This window comes from Vombatus ursinus, unplaced genomic scaffold (genome assembly GCF_900497805.2).
Source record: "Vombatus ursinus unplaced genomic scaffold, bare-nosed wombat genome assembly UNPS02014768.1, whole genome shotgun sequence".
Lineage (NCBI taxonomy): Eukaryota > Metazoa > Chordata > Mammalia > Diprotodontia > Vombatidae > Vombatus > Vombatus ursinus.
This window is the reverse complement of record NW_020954546.1, coordinates 7206469-7221099: the sequence shown is the minus strand read 5'-3', so window position 1 is coordinate 7221099 and position 14631 is coordinate 7206469. Positions and strand designations below refer to the sequence as shown.

The 14631-nt window shown below is 41.0% G+C and overlaps 2 protein-coding genes across 2 annotated transcripts in view; both read right to left on the bottom strand.

Annotated features, from left to right (window-relative positions):
* LOC114043369 (Na(+)/H(+) exchange regulatory cofactor NHE-RF3-like) overlaps positions 1–519 on the bottom strand; it is a 102756-nt gene extending 102237 nt beyond the window's left edge. Inside the window, exon 1 of the mRNA XM_027862465.1 lies at positions 503–519. The gene's annotated coding sequence lies outside the window, so the exon portion shown is untranslated. The remainder of the gene's footprint in view (positions 1–502) is intronic.
* A 3206-nt stretch (positions 520–3725) lies between these two features.
* The window catches only part of LOC114043274 (E3 ubiquitin-protein ligase RNF115), a 50103-nt gene continuing 39197 nt past the window's right edge, over positions 3726–14631 (bottom strand). The window contains exons 5-9 of the mRNA XM_027862347.1: positions 10261–10332; positions 9787–9859; positions 8919–9012; positions 6648–6763; positions 3726–4999 (exon numbers count right to left, since the gene is read on the bottom strand). Of these exons, the coding sequence (XP_027718148.1) occupies positions 4877–4999; positions 6648–6763; positions 8919–9012; positions 9787–9859; positions 10261–10332 (478 nt within the window). The 3' untranslated portion in view covers positions 3726–4876. The remainder of the gene's footprint in view (positions 5000–6647; positions 6764–8918; positions 9013–9786; positions 9860–10260; positions 10333–14631) is intronic.

Sequence of the window (14631 nt, the reverse complement as noted above, 5' to 3'; positions counted from 1 at the left end):
ACACACACAGAGTTTTATGTAGGAATATATTCAACCTGAAATGAGTAAAGATTATAGAGAAGAAAAAAGTGTAAGACAAGAGAATAGAGGGAGATAAAGAATAAGCCATCATAACTGTTGGTGTAAATGGGATAAATTCACACATAAAATGGAAGTTAGTGAAATAGATTAGAAAGTAAACTCAAAGAATATGTTGTTTACAAAAAACACACTTGAAACATAAAGATTTACACATGGTTGAAAGACAGTTAAAATAAAATTATGCCTCGGCTAAACATAAAAATGAAAGAGTATTATTCCAGACAAAGCAACAGTAAAAATAGACTTAAAGAGATAAAGAGGGAAATTATATTCTGCTAAAAGGTAACAGACAATGACATGATTTTAATACTTAACAAAGCTCCTAATATGAACATTCATCCCGCTCTCAGCAGCTTCTACGTCATATGCTCCCTTCTCTCAACTACTGTAGTCAAGTACTCTTTTTTTCCTAAAGCCAAACCTCTTTAGCCCTCTCCAGCAGTCCAGGGCCTCTTCCATTTAACATCCATTTGCATTTACAGCTGTAGAAACTTTGCACAGATTAACTCGAACAAAGAATCCTGAAGTCTACGTTTCACTTTCCCAAATCCTTTGAAGCAAATTATAAGTATCTTACACCTAGAGAGAGCAGAGATTAGTGACCTCCCAAGGGTAGGAGGTAGCCTGGCAATAATTTCCTATGAGTCACATTCCTGAGGAAGTAAAGGTGCTGAAGTCAACTCATGCCAGAAGTACAATAGTGACAATAAGCTTAAATTAATATGGTCTGGTTTGGAAAATGTTTGTTTTCTTTTTTGCTTTATTATTAGCAGTAGATTATGTTCTCTGACTTACATTTTAGTAAGGCCACTAAAATAATAATAATAATAATTGTTATTATTATTATAATAACAGAATAATTACAGCACTTATGTAATACCTGCTATGCACCAGGCATTGTGCTAAGTTCTTTCCAAATATTATCTCTATTTGCCTACAGTAATTCATACCAGAACTACTGAAAGGTAGCAATTCAGAAGTGTACTGAGGAAGAAACAGGAGCAAACCCAATTAAGATGAATTTGCAACAGAAGTCCACAAAGAAAAAGAAAAAGAATTCATTATCAAATCACAGACTTAGACCTTATGTTTGAATCCAACCGATCATGAAACAGTCTTTTAAAGTAGGAACAAGATATATTAAGCACTTTCTCCTCAATTTTTTGAGCCCTTCTCTTCTGTTAACAGATGCAGAAACCTTAAGCAAATTGTATTAATTCTTTCCTCTAGAATTCTAAGGAGAAATATCCCTCTTACCACAGAATAAAAATATGGGCTATGCTGGTTGCTCTATAATAAAGAATTCACAGCAATTTATAAGTCAAAAGCTGTAAACATGGAAATGCTGATTTTTATTACAAATGTATAATGAGAGAACAAGTTGATGTAGCTCTAAACTGCATTTCTAAGCTTTTTAAGTTTTTTACAATGCTCTTTCTTAACTCCATCACCATACCCACCACCTTTCTTCTGATGTTTAAAAGAAAAGGTTTAAAGAGAATGTACAAAAACATGGATACAAATTAATATCTCACCTTGTTGTACAAGTTAACTAAAAAGTAAGCCTTTTAGGAGAGGAGACTAAAAAAGAAATCGAGCAGCCATTAGACCAACAGTCATTTCCTTCTATGTCTGCTCTGCTTTCAGGTGAGTACAAAGAGTTATACCTGCTTCTCCAATATAAACATGATGCTGGGAGGTAATCTACAACAGGGGAACCAATGTCAGTCTGGATCCCGGGGAGCTTAGTCCTCTGAGTTACCCGCTCAGAGCATGTATGATATCTTCATACTCAAGGACCTTTGAGGGAAATCCAATCCCAAGTGTCACCATTTCTTAATTATCTTCCCCCGCCCCCACCACCTTCTGTCTGCTGCACTTAACAGAGGAACGTAAATAATATTCGACATGTTTGGCAAGTGCTAAAACAATCTAGGTAAGTGGAAAATAAAATACAGTTGCCTCTAATAAGCAAGGAAAATCAGACTACTCCAACTAGAACCACCACCACACTAGGGGCCCAAAAGTCACCACAGGGATTCATATTCATCCTGAGTCCAATTACTGCCTTAAAGACTACAGCTGGACAAGATGAAAAACTACAATATGTAATCCTCCAGTATAATTCTGCCTACCATACCATCATCACACTGCACACCTCATTCTAGGAAGTCTTCCCTGATTGAGTATATTATAGAGAATAGATTCCTACCCTCTTACCTCAAACTTTAATGAAGATTTGGGAAAGAAAGAAGAAGAAAAATCACGTGTAAGATGTCAATCTATACTTGTCTATTCTTAGGAGTCGAGTCGTCTGAGAGCAGGACCTATGTTCTATCCAGAACTACACAGGTAATGGTCACTCAGTATGGACAGTGACGGCCACTCTACTCATTAGAGATTAAGGTCACATTTCCAAGACATAGGCAAACAACCTCTCAGCCTTAGAGAAGGCATTCCAAGCAGTATCAACAGTCCCCTGACTTCCATTCATCCTGTAAATCTGTTTCTGGGCAAACATGTCCAGACGTAAAGAAATCTTCCTCTCTCTGATTATAGGCCCCAAAATATATAAGGAATATCTAAGGATAGGCTCTTCCTGGAAATAACTCCTTAATCCCTAGGATCAGAAAAGCCACATGCTCTGGCAAGTTATGAAAGGAAGGTACATCTATTTCTCAGGGTCCACAGCATGGGTTAAAGGAAGAAGGGTAAGAAACAAAGATGTTATTCCATAGATCATCACTGGCCAACGTCTGCCCACAGAGCACACTATTCATTCCTCATTCTGTTTCACTGCAGAACTGAAGCACACATTTCTCAGAAGCACAGTTTATAGCACAACTAAAGCTGAAGAGCTCTAAGAAACAGCTTATTTTTCTTCATGTCCTCAATCCTCTATAGCAGGTAAAATGGAGATTTTATGTAGTTTTGCCTATTGCTGTTAGTGGTATTTGCAATCAAAATATCCACAAATTTTACAAAGTCATTTATATCTTTTCTACAGCTCCAGATAACTTCAGTACAAACGCTCCTTGCCCTGTTATATCCAGACATTTATTGGCAAAAAAAAAAACCAAACATCTACCTTGGAAGACACGATAGACCAGAAATTTTGTCAGCCAATCAAAAAATAGTAACGGACTCCAAAACTTTAGAGAATGCAGCCCTAGTGGACCCTGGAGCAATAGATCAAACTAACACATGGCCTCCACGCTGTGCAGACTGTATGCCAAGAACCAAACGACTCTCAAGGAACTGCCTTCCTTCCCCTCTTGGCCCAAGCTGAATCACACCCTGCTAGTCCTGCCTTTCATCAATGGCCCCTGTTCTAGCTGCTCTCATTTGTGCAGCAATAGCTCTATTACAAAAAGACATACTAAAAACAGAGCTACAGTACATGATGTTCACTGAAAAAGAAAAAAGAAAGGGCAGAAGTAGGGGGAGCCAAGAAATGATTATGGATTCTCCTCCTAAGCCATTTGTATTTCAGAAGACTCTCCGGGGGGTTTGTGACCTCCACAAACAATGCCGGCGTCAGCTTCCCCCAGCACCCAACCCCTCCCCAGCCCCAGCATGGCCTCATGGGCCATCACCACAGCCCCACTATTCCCATGTAACACTTTAAAGCTCCAACAACATTCTTGACCTTCTTCATTTATTCAACTTTAGAAAATGAACGCTCCACAGAGCTGTGTACATGTGTATAGGGATGCTCGCAGGTTAACAGAGTAGGCCCTTAAGTCAGATACCTCCTTCCGTCGAGTGCTCTTGGGCCTGGCCACAAATGGTATGACTCCAACAGCAGCAAGAACCAGGCAGAACAGCAATGGTTTACAAGTGAAATGTGTTTTTAAAAAAAGTTTAAAAATAGACAACATAAAAATCTAAACTCTTGAAGACCAATGAATTACCAAGTACCAATGAACTAGACACTCAAGCAGTTCACGAAACATCCCATTCATTTCCTGAAGAGATATCTTCAGGACAACAGGCAGGAAACAAGGAACCTACTATGAGTCGAGGGCAATTGTAGACCCTAAATCTAAGAGTCACAGTCCTCCGTCCCTTTAGCTTTCATCCTGTCTTAACCCTTTCCTAACAAGGGGACAGGGCAGGGTCCCAGCTAGACTATAAGAATATATCATTATTGTCTTCTCAAGGGCAACTGCCGCCTCCTTAAGTATCATTTTAAAGAGAAAAATGAGCCAACCCAAAGGGACAGACTAATAAGCCACTTTCTCTTTCCCACTTTAACTGTCCCTCAGTTTGCTCTTGGAAGCTCAAGGCAAAGCTCTGGCTTCCTTTCACCTGACTTCATGGCTAATCCAGCCAGGAAGAGCCACTTTCATCCAGTTAAGACAAATACTTTATGCCACAAGGATCATGGGGTTTTGGTTCCACTGCATTTACTTTAAAATACACTGATGAGGGAGATGGAGGCTGGGGGAAAAAGCAGAACCTCCACTACAAGGCAGCATGACAGAGAGCAGAACCCTAACTAGACCTTTAAGGAATTTATTCCATTCTGAAAGAAACACATAATTAAGTTTCACAAGTATAAAATCAAGTCATCACTCTGAATTCAGGAATAAGAGAGGCATTCGGCTGTAGATACAATTCCATCTGTAAATGCTAACTTTGAATTTGGAGAGGGACAGCACTCATTGCAGTAATATTACGGGCTGGGATTTCTGGTGAGGTTCCTATGTCCACGTACTATTTTTTTATACAATTTACATTTGTAGTAAGTCTACCACGGCCCCAGCTCAAGGGGTCTTGAGCTTCAGAAAGTTCATGGGTCATGCAGTTGGCTGTCACTGCTATAGCCGCTGCTTGAAGAGGCCTCGCTGTTTGGTGTTTGCCAGGTTGCGTCCTCACCGCTTAAGCTCTTCCTGCAAACAGGACACGTGTCATGCTGAAACACACAGACACCAGAGAAAAAGTGAGCAGCCAGACTTGAAAAAAAGAAAAGAAAGGGGTCGAAAAAAGCCAAGATGAAATTAAAAGAAAACAAACTATAAAGAAAAGTTGGGGAAGCATAGAGAGCAGTGTTTCTCAAAGTACAGTTCAAGGACGCCCAGGATCCACCCCAAGATCCTGTCACGGGTCCCCAAGGTCAAAGCTATTTCCATAATAATACTGAGGTGTTATTGCCTATTAAAATATTTCTTCCTTTTACAACTACATGTGTATGAGGGCAGATTTTTTCTATATAATTCAACCAAAACGGATCACAACAGACCGAACGCAAAAGCAGATATGAGAATATAGCTGTCTTCTATTAAGCAAGACAAAAAGACATAAAATTCTCAATAATCTTTTGTTTTGAAAAATGTAGTTATTTTCCATAAAAATGTTTTATAGATTTATTATTGTTAATGTTGTTATAAGTATTTTTAAAATTTATCCATTTTAATTTCTAATACAGACCTAACCCACGTAAACAAAAGCTCTTAAGGCTTAGCGCAGTGCCTGGTACATAGTAGGTATTTAATAAATGTTTACTGCATTTTTCAGATTAAGGGGCTTCAATTTTTAAAGGGGTCCCGAGACCAAAGAATTTTAAAACCACTGATACAGAGCGTACTGCTGCATGCATAACACCCTGGCCACAAGAGGCGGCCCTGATCCCTGCTGTGGGTGCGAAGGCCTCTATCCCAAAAAGATCAAAGAAAGAAGAAAAGGATGCATATGTACAAAAATATTTATAACAACATTTTTTGTGGTGGCAAAAAACTAAGGGAATAACCATCAATTGGAGATATTACAGTGAACAAATTACAGTGAAATGAAATGAAGGAATGAAATGAAATTCAAGAGTGCTATCAGAAATGACGAAAGGAATGATTTCAAGGAAACCTGCAGAGACTCGTATGAAATGAGCAGAACAACTTACACAATAACAACACTGTAAATACAAATCACTCTGACATACTTAAGAACTCTGATCAATGCAACGATCAACCAGGATTCCGGAGGACCAATGATAAAGCCTGCTACTCTTCTCTGACAGAGAAATGATGGCTCCAGGGTGCAGAGTCAGACACAGATTTTTGAATATGGCCAATGTGGGAATTTGTTTTGCTTGACTATGCATATTTGTTACATATTTGTTAGTGGTAGAGGGCTGGGAAAAAAAAAAAACCTAACTTTTGTTCACTGAAAAAAAATCACTTGAAAAACATACCTGCTGTGAGGCCTTGGGTCAAGACAAATACCTGAGCTCAAACTTCAAGCAGACTTGAAACAACTGCACTAGAAACCAGACCACCTGGTCACGACTGGCACATACCATTGTCTTTTTGGTCAAAGCACCAAAGAGAACTAACACAAACTGGTGGCAGGAAGGAAAAGGCCGCAAACACCTGCTATCCTATCTGGCCTATAAGAGTGGGACAGGCACTAAGCAAGCAATCATTTTCTAAAAATCAGTGAAGGTTTTACTCAGGGCTGGGTCAGGGAAAGAGGAGGCTAAAATTTTATTTGGTTCCCCCCTGTACAGTGCTCTCCTCAACACCACTCACATGCTACACCAAAGACCGGCAGTTGGGAACCAAACTCACCAGTTCCAACCATGGCACAATACAGCTGCTGTGAAAGAAGTGGTTGCAAGGTAACTGCAGGACTTTCTCTCCGACTGTGTAGTCTTCTTTGCACACTGGACACTCCAGACCCGTATCTGCAGAGGGAGAATACGTGTCATGAAATACACATGCAAAGGAAGCTACTGGAATTAGCCTTGTCTTCTCAGCAACAGCACAGAGAGAGGAAAAGTAGGAGGGGAGAGTGGGTGGTGGACAGAACTGTGAGTTTTAACCCAAAATGGAGGAAGGGAGGAAAGAATCACAGCAGAACAGGATCTTCTCCAACATAAGCTTGGATCTGAACTAATTAGGCCTGGATTTTCAATCACAGGTTAAATCTAGTTTCCATTATGTTTTCTAATAAAAAGAAAAACCAGGGAAACATCTTCCTAAACCTTTCCGCTGCCATGTAAATAAAACCTGAGGCTGTCTGCTTCTATCCAGCAAACAGCGGCATTCTCCTGATCAAAAGGAAGGGATTCACTCTCAGCACATTTGAGCACTCATGCTCCACATCTCCAGTCACTGCTCTGTTTTTTCCAACTACCACCATTCTCTTCGCTGCCACAATGGCTGAGCCAAAGTCCACTGGCACAAGGTACAGGGTGAGGACCTGACCAGGAGGGGGCAATGTGGAACCGTAATGCAGGCTCCTTTCTGAGTGTTTCCTAGCTACAGTTCAAAGCCAGGTGGCTCAGCCTCTCGCTCCCGCCCAAGGAGGCTGCTGTGTGCGGGTGGCAATGGTGACCCAAAATGAAGAACCCCTCCCAAAGGGATGTGGCTACCACGTCCCCAAGAGCAGAACTCCCCAGACAGCACCATCCCCATCTCCACAACAGCTGAAATGCGGGCCTCCATACATATTACCTGGGAGAATCAAAGCATATGGGCTCTCATTTTCACTCCTCCTTCAATACCCTCACTGCTAAGATCCCAGCCCCAACCCCTTTCTCTCTCTCTCTCTCTCTGTCTCTCACACACACACACACACACACACACACGCACGCGCACACACACGCGCGCGCACACACACACACACACGCACACACACACACACACACACACGGATCACTCTAAGAGCCTGCTGGTCCCACCTCTCTGACACCAATCTCTCCTCCACTCCAATCTATCTACTATGTCCAGACTAAGCTTCCTAAAACAAAACGTTCATCGTATTACTCCCTTACACTCACTGCCACTAGGAGGACTTATTACCTTTACTCCAAACCCAACTTGATTAAAGGTATACTTTATCCTCCTTCCCAAAACAACCCCCACCACAAACTTCCCTGTTTCTATTAAGTGAGATGTCTAGGCCCAAACTCTTCTCTCTCAAACCTACTTGACATCCTGTAATAGTTCTATTGTTTCTTTCTTTAAAATGTCTCTAATATCTACCTACCTATCTGTCTATCTATCTATATATATATATATGTACATATATATCAACTCTTAATCCCCACTGCCACCGTGCTAGTCCTTCCAGATAATTAACTCTTCCCCCTTAATTCATCCCTCCCAGGGGTATCAGAACTCTCTTCCTATAAGGCAGATTTCGCCTTGTCTGGTTTAAGAATCAGCAATGACTCCCTACTATGGCCTACTTTAGTAATGAAGCACCAGCTGCCCTGCCTGGCTATCAAGGCCTTCCATAATCTACTCATTCAAACTCATCTCTATTTCCCAGTACACAAGCCCTATCCAGTTCCTTCACACCATTTCACTCATCCATCACACCCATTCTTACTTTGACTTTGTTCGTGTTAACTCCCTTACCTCCTCTCAACCTTTGACATTTAGCTCAAGTCTCATCTCCTCCTTTACATCTATTCCAACTATCCCAATACATCCCCATCTCTAGGAGATTACACCATCTTTGTGCTCCAGGTGCACTTGTGTTGGACTATATGGTACCGATTATATTTATATTGCTATTCAATAGTGTCACATGATTGCCAACTAGATTACAAACTTCTTGATGGAAGGTCTCTTATGTTTGTATGGGTTCCCCCAGAGAAGCGCCATCACAGTGTGAAGCACACAGCAGCTACTCAACAAACTAGTGGTCAATCAGCACACTGAAAGGAAAAGCCATTCTCTACATCTCTCCCTTCCCATAAACATACGGGACTGGTGGGGAACTATGGAAATATCAGCTTTACCAAATGGAGCCTAAAGATTCTAATACGGGAAGGTTAAAGTCCTGAACAGCAAAACGAGCAGAAGAGAGCAATATGAAAATTAACCCACCAACTTGTTCCTGAGTTACTTTCACTGTTGGAAGAGAGGTGATCTTTTCTTTATCAGCTGGGGGCGGCCCAGTGTTTTCCAACTGCCCTAAGAGCTGCAAAAGAAAAACGTAGACAACTTAACAGTTCAACAGAAGGTGGCTAACGCAGCAGAAGGTGGATGGAGGTGGTGGACGTATTAGCTGTTCTGACCTCTGACCTCTGCAGGGTATTAAGAAACACAGGTTTTCCCCCTCTTGCTCTAGAAGCTCTTAGGTTTGTCTTCCAGAATATCAGATCAGGTTGATGTCACATCAGAGTTAAGGTAAGCAGTCTGTCATTGCTCAGTTGAGACATGATTGAGCCAAAATTTCACCACATGGTAACTCACAAAGGGGAGAGGGGGACATAATATTGGTGATGCTATAAATAAGATCACAGGCTGGTTCACAGTAAAAGCTACTGATTGGCAAACCTCATTTACCAATAATTGGAAAGGAAGCTGGCAATGATGGAAGAGGAAGAATGGGACAATTGTTCCCTGACTTTGGCAATCTACAAAGTCAATGACTAAATTCATCCAAATACACACGCCACACACACACACACACACACACTGCTTGTTACTAGAGAACTCCCCTTTCACTGGGGTTTAAATATCATTTTCCAGGAAATCACTTAAACCCCAAAGGAAAGTGGAAACCGCTTTCCAGACACAATGTGCTATACCTACTTCTTGTCAAATGGAAAACTCAGATTTAGGCACTGGGAAAAATTGTAAATGGTGGTGACTGCAGGGATCATCATAAATGCAGTGCTACAAAGAGGAAGGGAAGCCTGGGAGCCAGGGAACACAAAGAGTAGACATCCTCACAAAGGCAGCTCCTCACCTGGGTGACAATGGCGTCAAGGCCCGCCTGACCCCAGGCATAGTCCCCGGGGTTGGAGTGCAGCATCCCACTCCTGCAGATGGGATGAGACAAACAGCATTAGGCGGGGTCGCCTTGCCAAGCCCCAGGAAGAACTGGCAAAGGGACCCCATTCTGGGGAGTCACTGCTCCTCCAAAACCAGTTGGGAATTCCTCAAATTGTGTAAGTGAAATCAGATGGGTATAAATGTTTTTCATTTCTAAGGATTCACTTTCTACACTGAATTGCGCACAAAAAGGCAATTCATCATATGTGAGATAGAGGGCAACGGCACAAAGAAAAACAAAAACAAAACAAAACCCACCCACCTACCTGCCAGCCCCATCTAGACTCTCACGTGTGGCTGCTCTCTTCACCATACGAGTGGCACAGAGACACAGCATTGAAAATGGCACCACTGAACAGAATAAAGCAAGAGGCAGGTAGTCACTTACCATGAAAAAGGGTGGGGGGAGCCTGGAATTGCTGAATTTGCAAAGAATCCTGCAAAGATCTGTTGTATTATTCTGTTAGAAAAGAGGGGAGAGGACATCACATACAATCAAATAAAGCAAGAGAATGAACCAACCCAAACTAACAGAAAAAGTGCTAGGGGGAAACCTAGTAAGTCCCCCATAACAACAGCTGTCCAATGAAACCATTACTTAAATAGTAGCAAAAAAAAAAAAAAAACAACAAAAAAAAACCCATAGTACTACACTAGAAATTCATCAGGAAATCTTCTGCATTGTTGTAGTGGTTGGCATCCTATAAAATAGATCCAAAGCAAGATTTTAAGCCGCCATAGTCACCGTAGAGAAAAGTGCCAGACTCTAAAAGGCTGGCCAAAATTCAACTGTGGTCATCCTTGAGTGTCCTATCACCCAAGGATGACCCTTGTAGCTTCAACTCAATAGCTACTTCCTAGTCAACACTGCTAGACATCTCCCTATGTGACAGTACCTGAGGTCTCAGACCAAAGACCGGGCTGGCTTCATTTTGACCACAGGGGTAACACAATTATTGCCTGTGTAATCCATTAATAAAGGTTTATGGTAATTTAAGATTACAAGTTTCTTTGGGTTTCAAAGAACCCCAATTATTCTCACTCAATGAAATAATGAAAAGTCCCCTAGATTTTCTCACCAAGTCTGTACAACGTTGCATTTTACAATAGTGTGTAATTACTACATTGTATCCACTCCACCTTGCCTAACTTGCTGAAATCGCATCACCATGCTGACTGACTCAGTCTTTGAGCACCTTCTCCACACCCTCGACCACCTACCCCTCAGATTGGAGGGCTGGGAGGTGGAGCACTCAACTTCTCCCAAAACCTTCCTTTATAGAAGGCAGGGCCTGGGTTTTGCAGATCACCATACTTTCCATCTACTGCTCTACCTGGTCTCAACCCCACTGAACAAGATACCCCTGGGGCAGTACCACCTTCCCCTCTCCCCTCCCCAGCTTTCCTTCCCACTAGATTGTGAGCTTCTTGAGGGCAGGGACTGTGTTCTTTTTCTAATTTATACCTCCAGTGCTTAGCAGCTTGCCTGGCACATAGTAAGTGCTTAATTATATGTTTCTTGAATTGAATAGATAGTGTAACATCACAAGTTTAGCATCTCTGTTAAAATTTCTATAATAAGAAAACATTAGATTAATCAAGGTTTTCAAGTTCAGTTTCCTGGGAGGCTGGGGGCCTCCTGAAGGGCAGGAAGCCTCTCATTTTTGTCTCGGTCTCCTCAATGCTTAGCACTGGGGCCTGGCTGACAATAAGTTCTTGATTAATGCTTGCTGATTAACTGAAGCATATGCTGAAGCAGAAGTGGGTTTATAAACGAGAAGGGATCAGAAAGGGCTTCATCCCGCTGGTTGTTTTCTGCCAAAGAGTGTACCTGCATTTCAGAAGTTATGGGCCAAGGCTTGAATAGTCTATAATATCAAGAATGCAAAGCTTACATCATCAACCAGGGCCAGAATGGCATAATAATAATAGCTCCAATTTATGAAGCACTGGGAAATGCAAAATGCTCTACATAAATCATTACATTGGACCATGGGAAAAAGCACTCATTGTTAGTACATGTATAAAGGAAACAAAAACACTGCGGCATTGAAGAAAGCATAAACGCTGCTCCTGTAATTCTAACTTTAAATCCAATTCCACAACTGGTTTCAAGAGCACAAAATTCTGCTCCTCTGCTCCAACATGTCAGAACGGTATAGGGGCACAACACAAGGTTTTCTGAAGCCATACCAGGGGAGTGCAATCTGTCTAGTCTACACCATGTTGGAAAATCTTCAAGATATACAGAATCTGTCAGTCCAATGGAAAGTAGGTTCATCTTCGGAGAAGGCTCCTCAGAATAAAGCTGTTTACCATGCCATAGCAACTCATAAGCCTATCTACCCATGTTCTCTTTGTTGCAACAAAAAAGTGGAAAAGAGCAGAACAAAATATACAAAGGCAAATACCATTCATGACTATGAATTTGGCTTTCTGAATTCAGCTTCAGAAAGTTGATGCCATTGTGCCCTAAGAAATGACAAAAAGGGGGGCAGCTGAGTGGCGCAGTGGATAGAGCACCCTGGCCCTAGAGTCAGGAGGACCTGAGCTCGAATCCAGCCTCAGGCACTTGACACTTACTAGCTGTGTGACCTTAGGCAAGTCACTTAACCCCAACTGCCTCACCAAAAAAGAAGAAAAAAAGATTAGTTCTGAGAAACCTAGGAAGACTTGTATGAACTGATTCAGAGTGAACAGAATCAGGAAAATAATCTGTACAATGACAACAACATCATAAAGACAAAACAATTAAGGAAAGCATGAGAACTCTGATCAGTGCAATGATTTATGCCACACCTCCTGAAAGAAAGGTGATGGACTCAAGAGGCAGAATAAGACATACATTTTTCAATGTGGACAATGTGGGAATTTGTTTTGCTTAACTAGGCAAATTTGTTACAAAGGTTTTGTTTTTCTTTTAAATTAGGGGAATGGGGTAGGAAGCTAAGAAAATAAGTGCTAATTAATTGAAAAATTAAGTAAAAAATTTAATAACCCTGATCCATGCAACAATCAACCATGATTCCAGAGGACGAATGATGAAGTATGCAACCTACTTTCTTACAGAGGAATAATGGACCCAAGATAAAGAATAAAACACACATTTTTGAACATCACCATTGTAAGGATCTGTTTTGTTTGACTATGCATATTTGTTATGATGGGTTTTTTCCCCCAATATGAGGAGAAAATAAATGCTTGTTTTTAAAGTAATTTTTTAAAAAAGAGAATAGCAAAAAAAAACCATTTTTTTTTAATTTTCAAAGATTATTTAATTTAATAAAGCACAGAGAAGAAATAATCTGCATCCAAAGAAGTGGTACCTGCCATGCCCACAATGATAAATTAAAAAATCCTTGGGAGTATGATTCTATTGGATGAAATACCTACTAAGTTTCCCAGAATTACAAGCCACTCACACGGCACTGTTAACTTGAAAAAGAAAAGGGAGTGTCAATAAGGAACAAAGGAGCCTGATTTCTTTTTTGTGGAGAGAAAACATAATGAGGTTTCAAAGAAGGACTAGGCTTAGCCTGGGAAGTTTTTTACGCTGTGACCACACACGATCACAGATTTAGCTACGGGGAGGACCTGAGAGTCACCTCGTCCAAGGCCTTCATTTTACAGAGGAGGAAGTTGAGGTTAAGCGACTTGCCCAACATCCTCCAGGTAACAAGGGGCAGAAGTGAGAAATTGAGCGGCTTCTGACGCCAGCCCAGTGCTCTTCCCAGCACACCAAGCTGACCCAGCTCTCACAAACATCTTTCACATCATGGCTTTCAGGTTTTTTCAGGTTTTCTCAGGACAATGAACCAATCAGACATTTTTTTCCTATTACTTGGCAGTTAGTAAAATCTACGGCAAAATATTCTGAAGTCAGGTTGTTGGTTTTTTAAAAAGTATAACTTTATCTTCCAGCTTGAGAAATGAAAGTCTCCTACTAGTAATTATCAGAAAGGAGCATGTGAATGCCTCTAGAGATGCCTCCATTTCCCTGAAGAGTTAGTTCCAAATTCCCAGAGTAGACACAATACTTAGACTATCCAGACACAACCATTAAGAATAAAAAAAATCTTCCTAATTTGTTCTGTCCTTTAGGTTTGCCCTTTGACAACACAAGAGGAATGATTAACTGTTTAAGGGCAGCTAGGTATCACAGCGGATGGAGCATTGGATCTAAAGTCAGCAAGACTCAAATTTCTGAGTTCAAATCTGGCCTCAGACACTTATTAGCTGTGTGATCCTGGGCAAGTCACTTAACCCTGTTTGCCTCAGTTTCCTCATCTATCAAATGAGCTGGAGAGGTATCTTTGCCAAGAAAACCCCAAATAAGGTCAGTGAGAGTCAGACAAGACTAAAACGACTGAACAATAACAAATGTTTAAAAATATAAGTAGGAGGCAACATGATGGAGTAGAAAGGGTGGGGAACCTGCAGTCAGGAAGATCTGGGTTCAAATCCCGCCTTTGACACTTACTAGCTATGTAACCCCAGGCAAACCATAACCTCTCTGAGCTACAGTTTCCTCTTCTAGAAAATGAGAATAACAATAGCACCTACCTGACAGGATTGTTCTAAAGATAAAAGATAAAATGTACGTTAAGCATTTTGCAAATATTAAGATGCCTCATAAAAGTCGGATTTTATTATTAACAAAGCAGAACTCTAATGATCTCCTTAATCTACCAAAATACAGTTGATCTGAGTCTTCAAACAGAAAGCCAAATATATCCCTTTCATTCATTCAATAAATGAC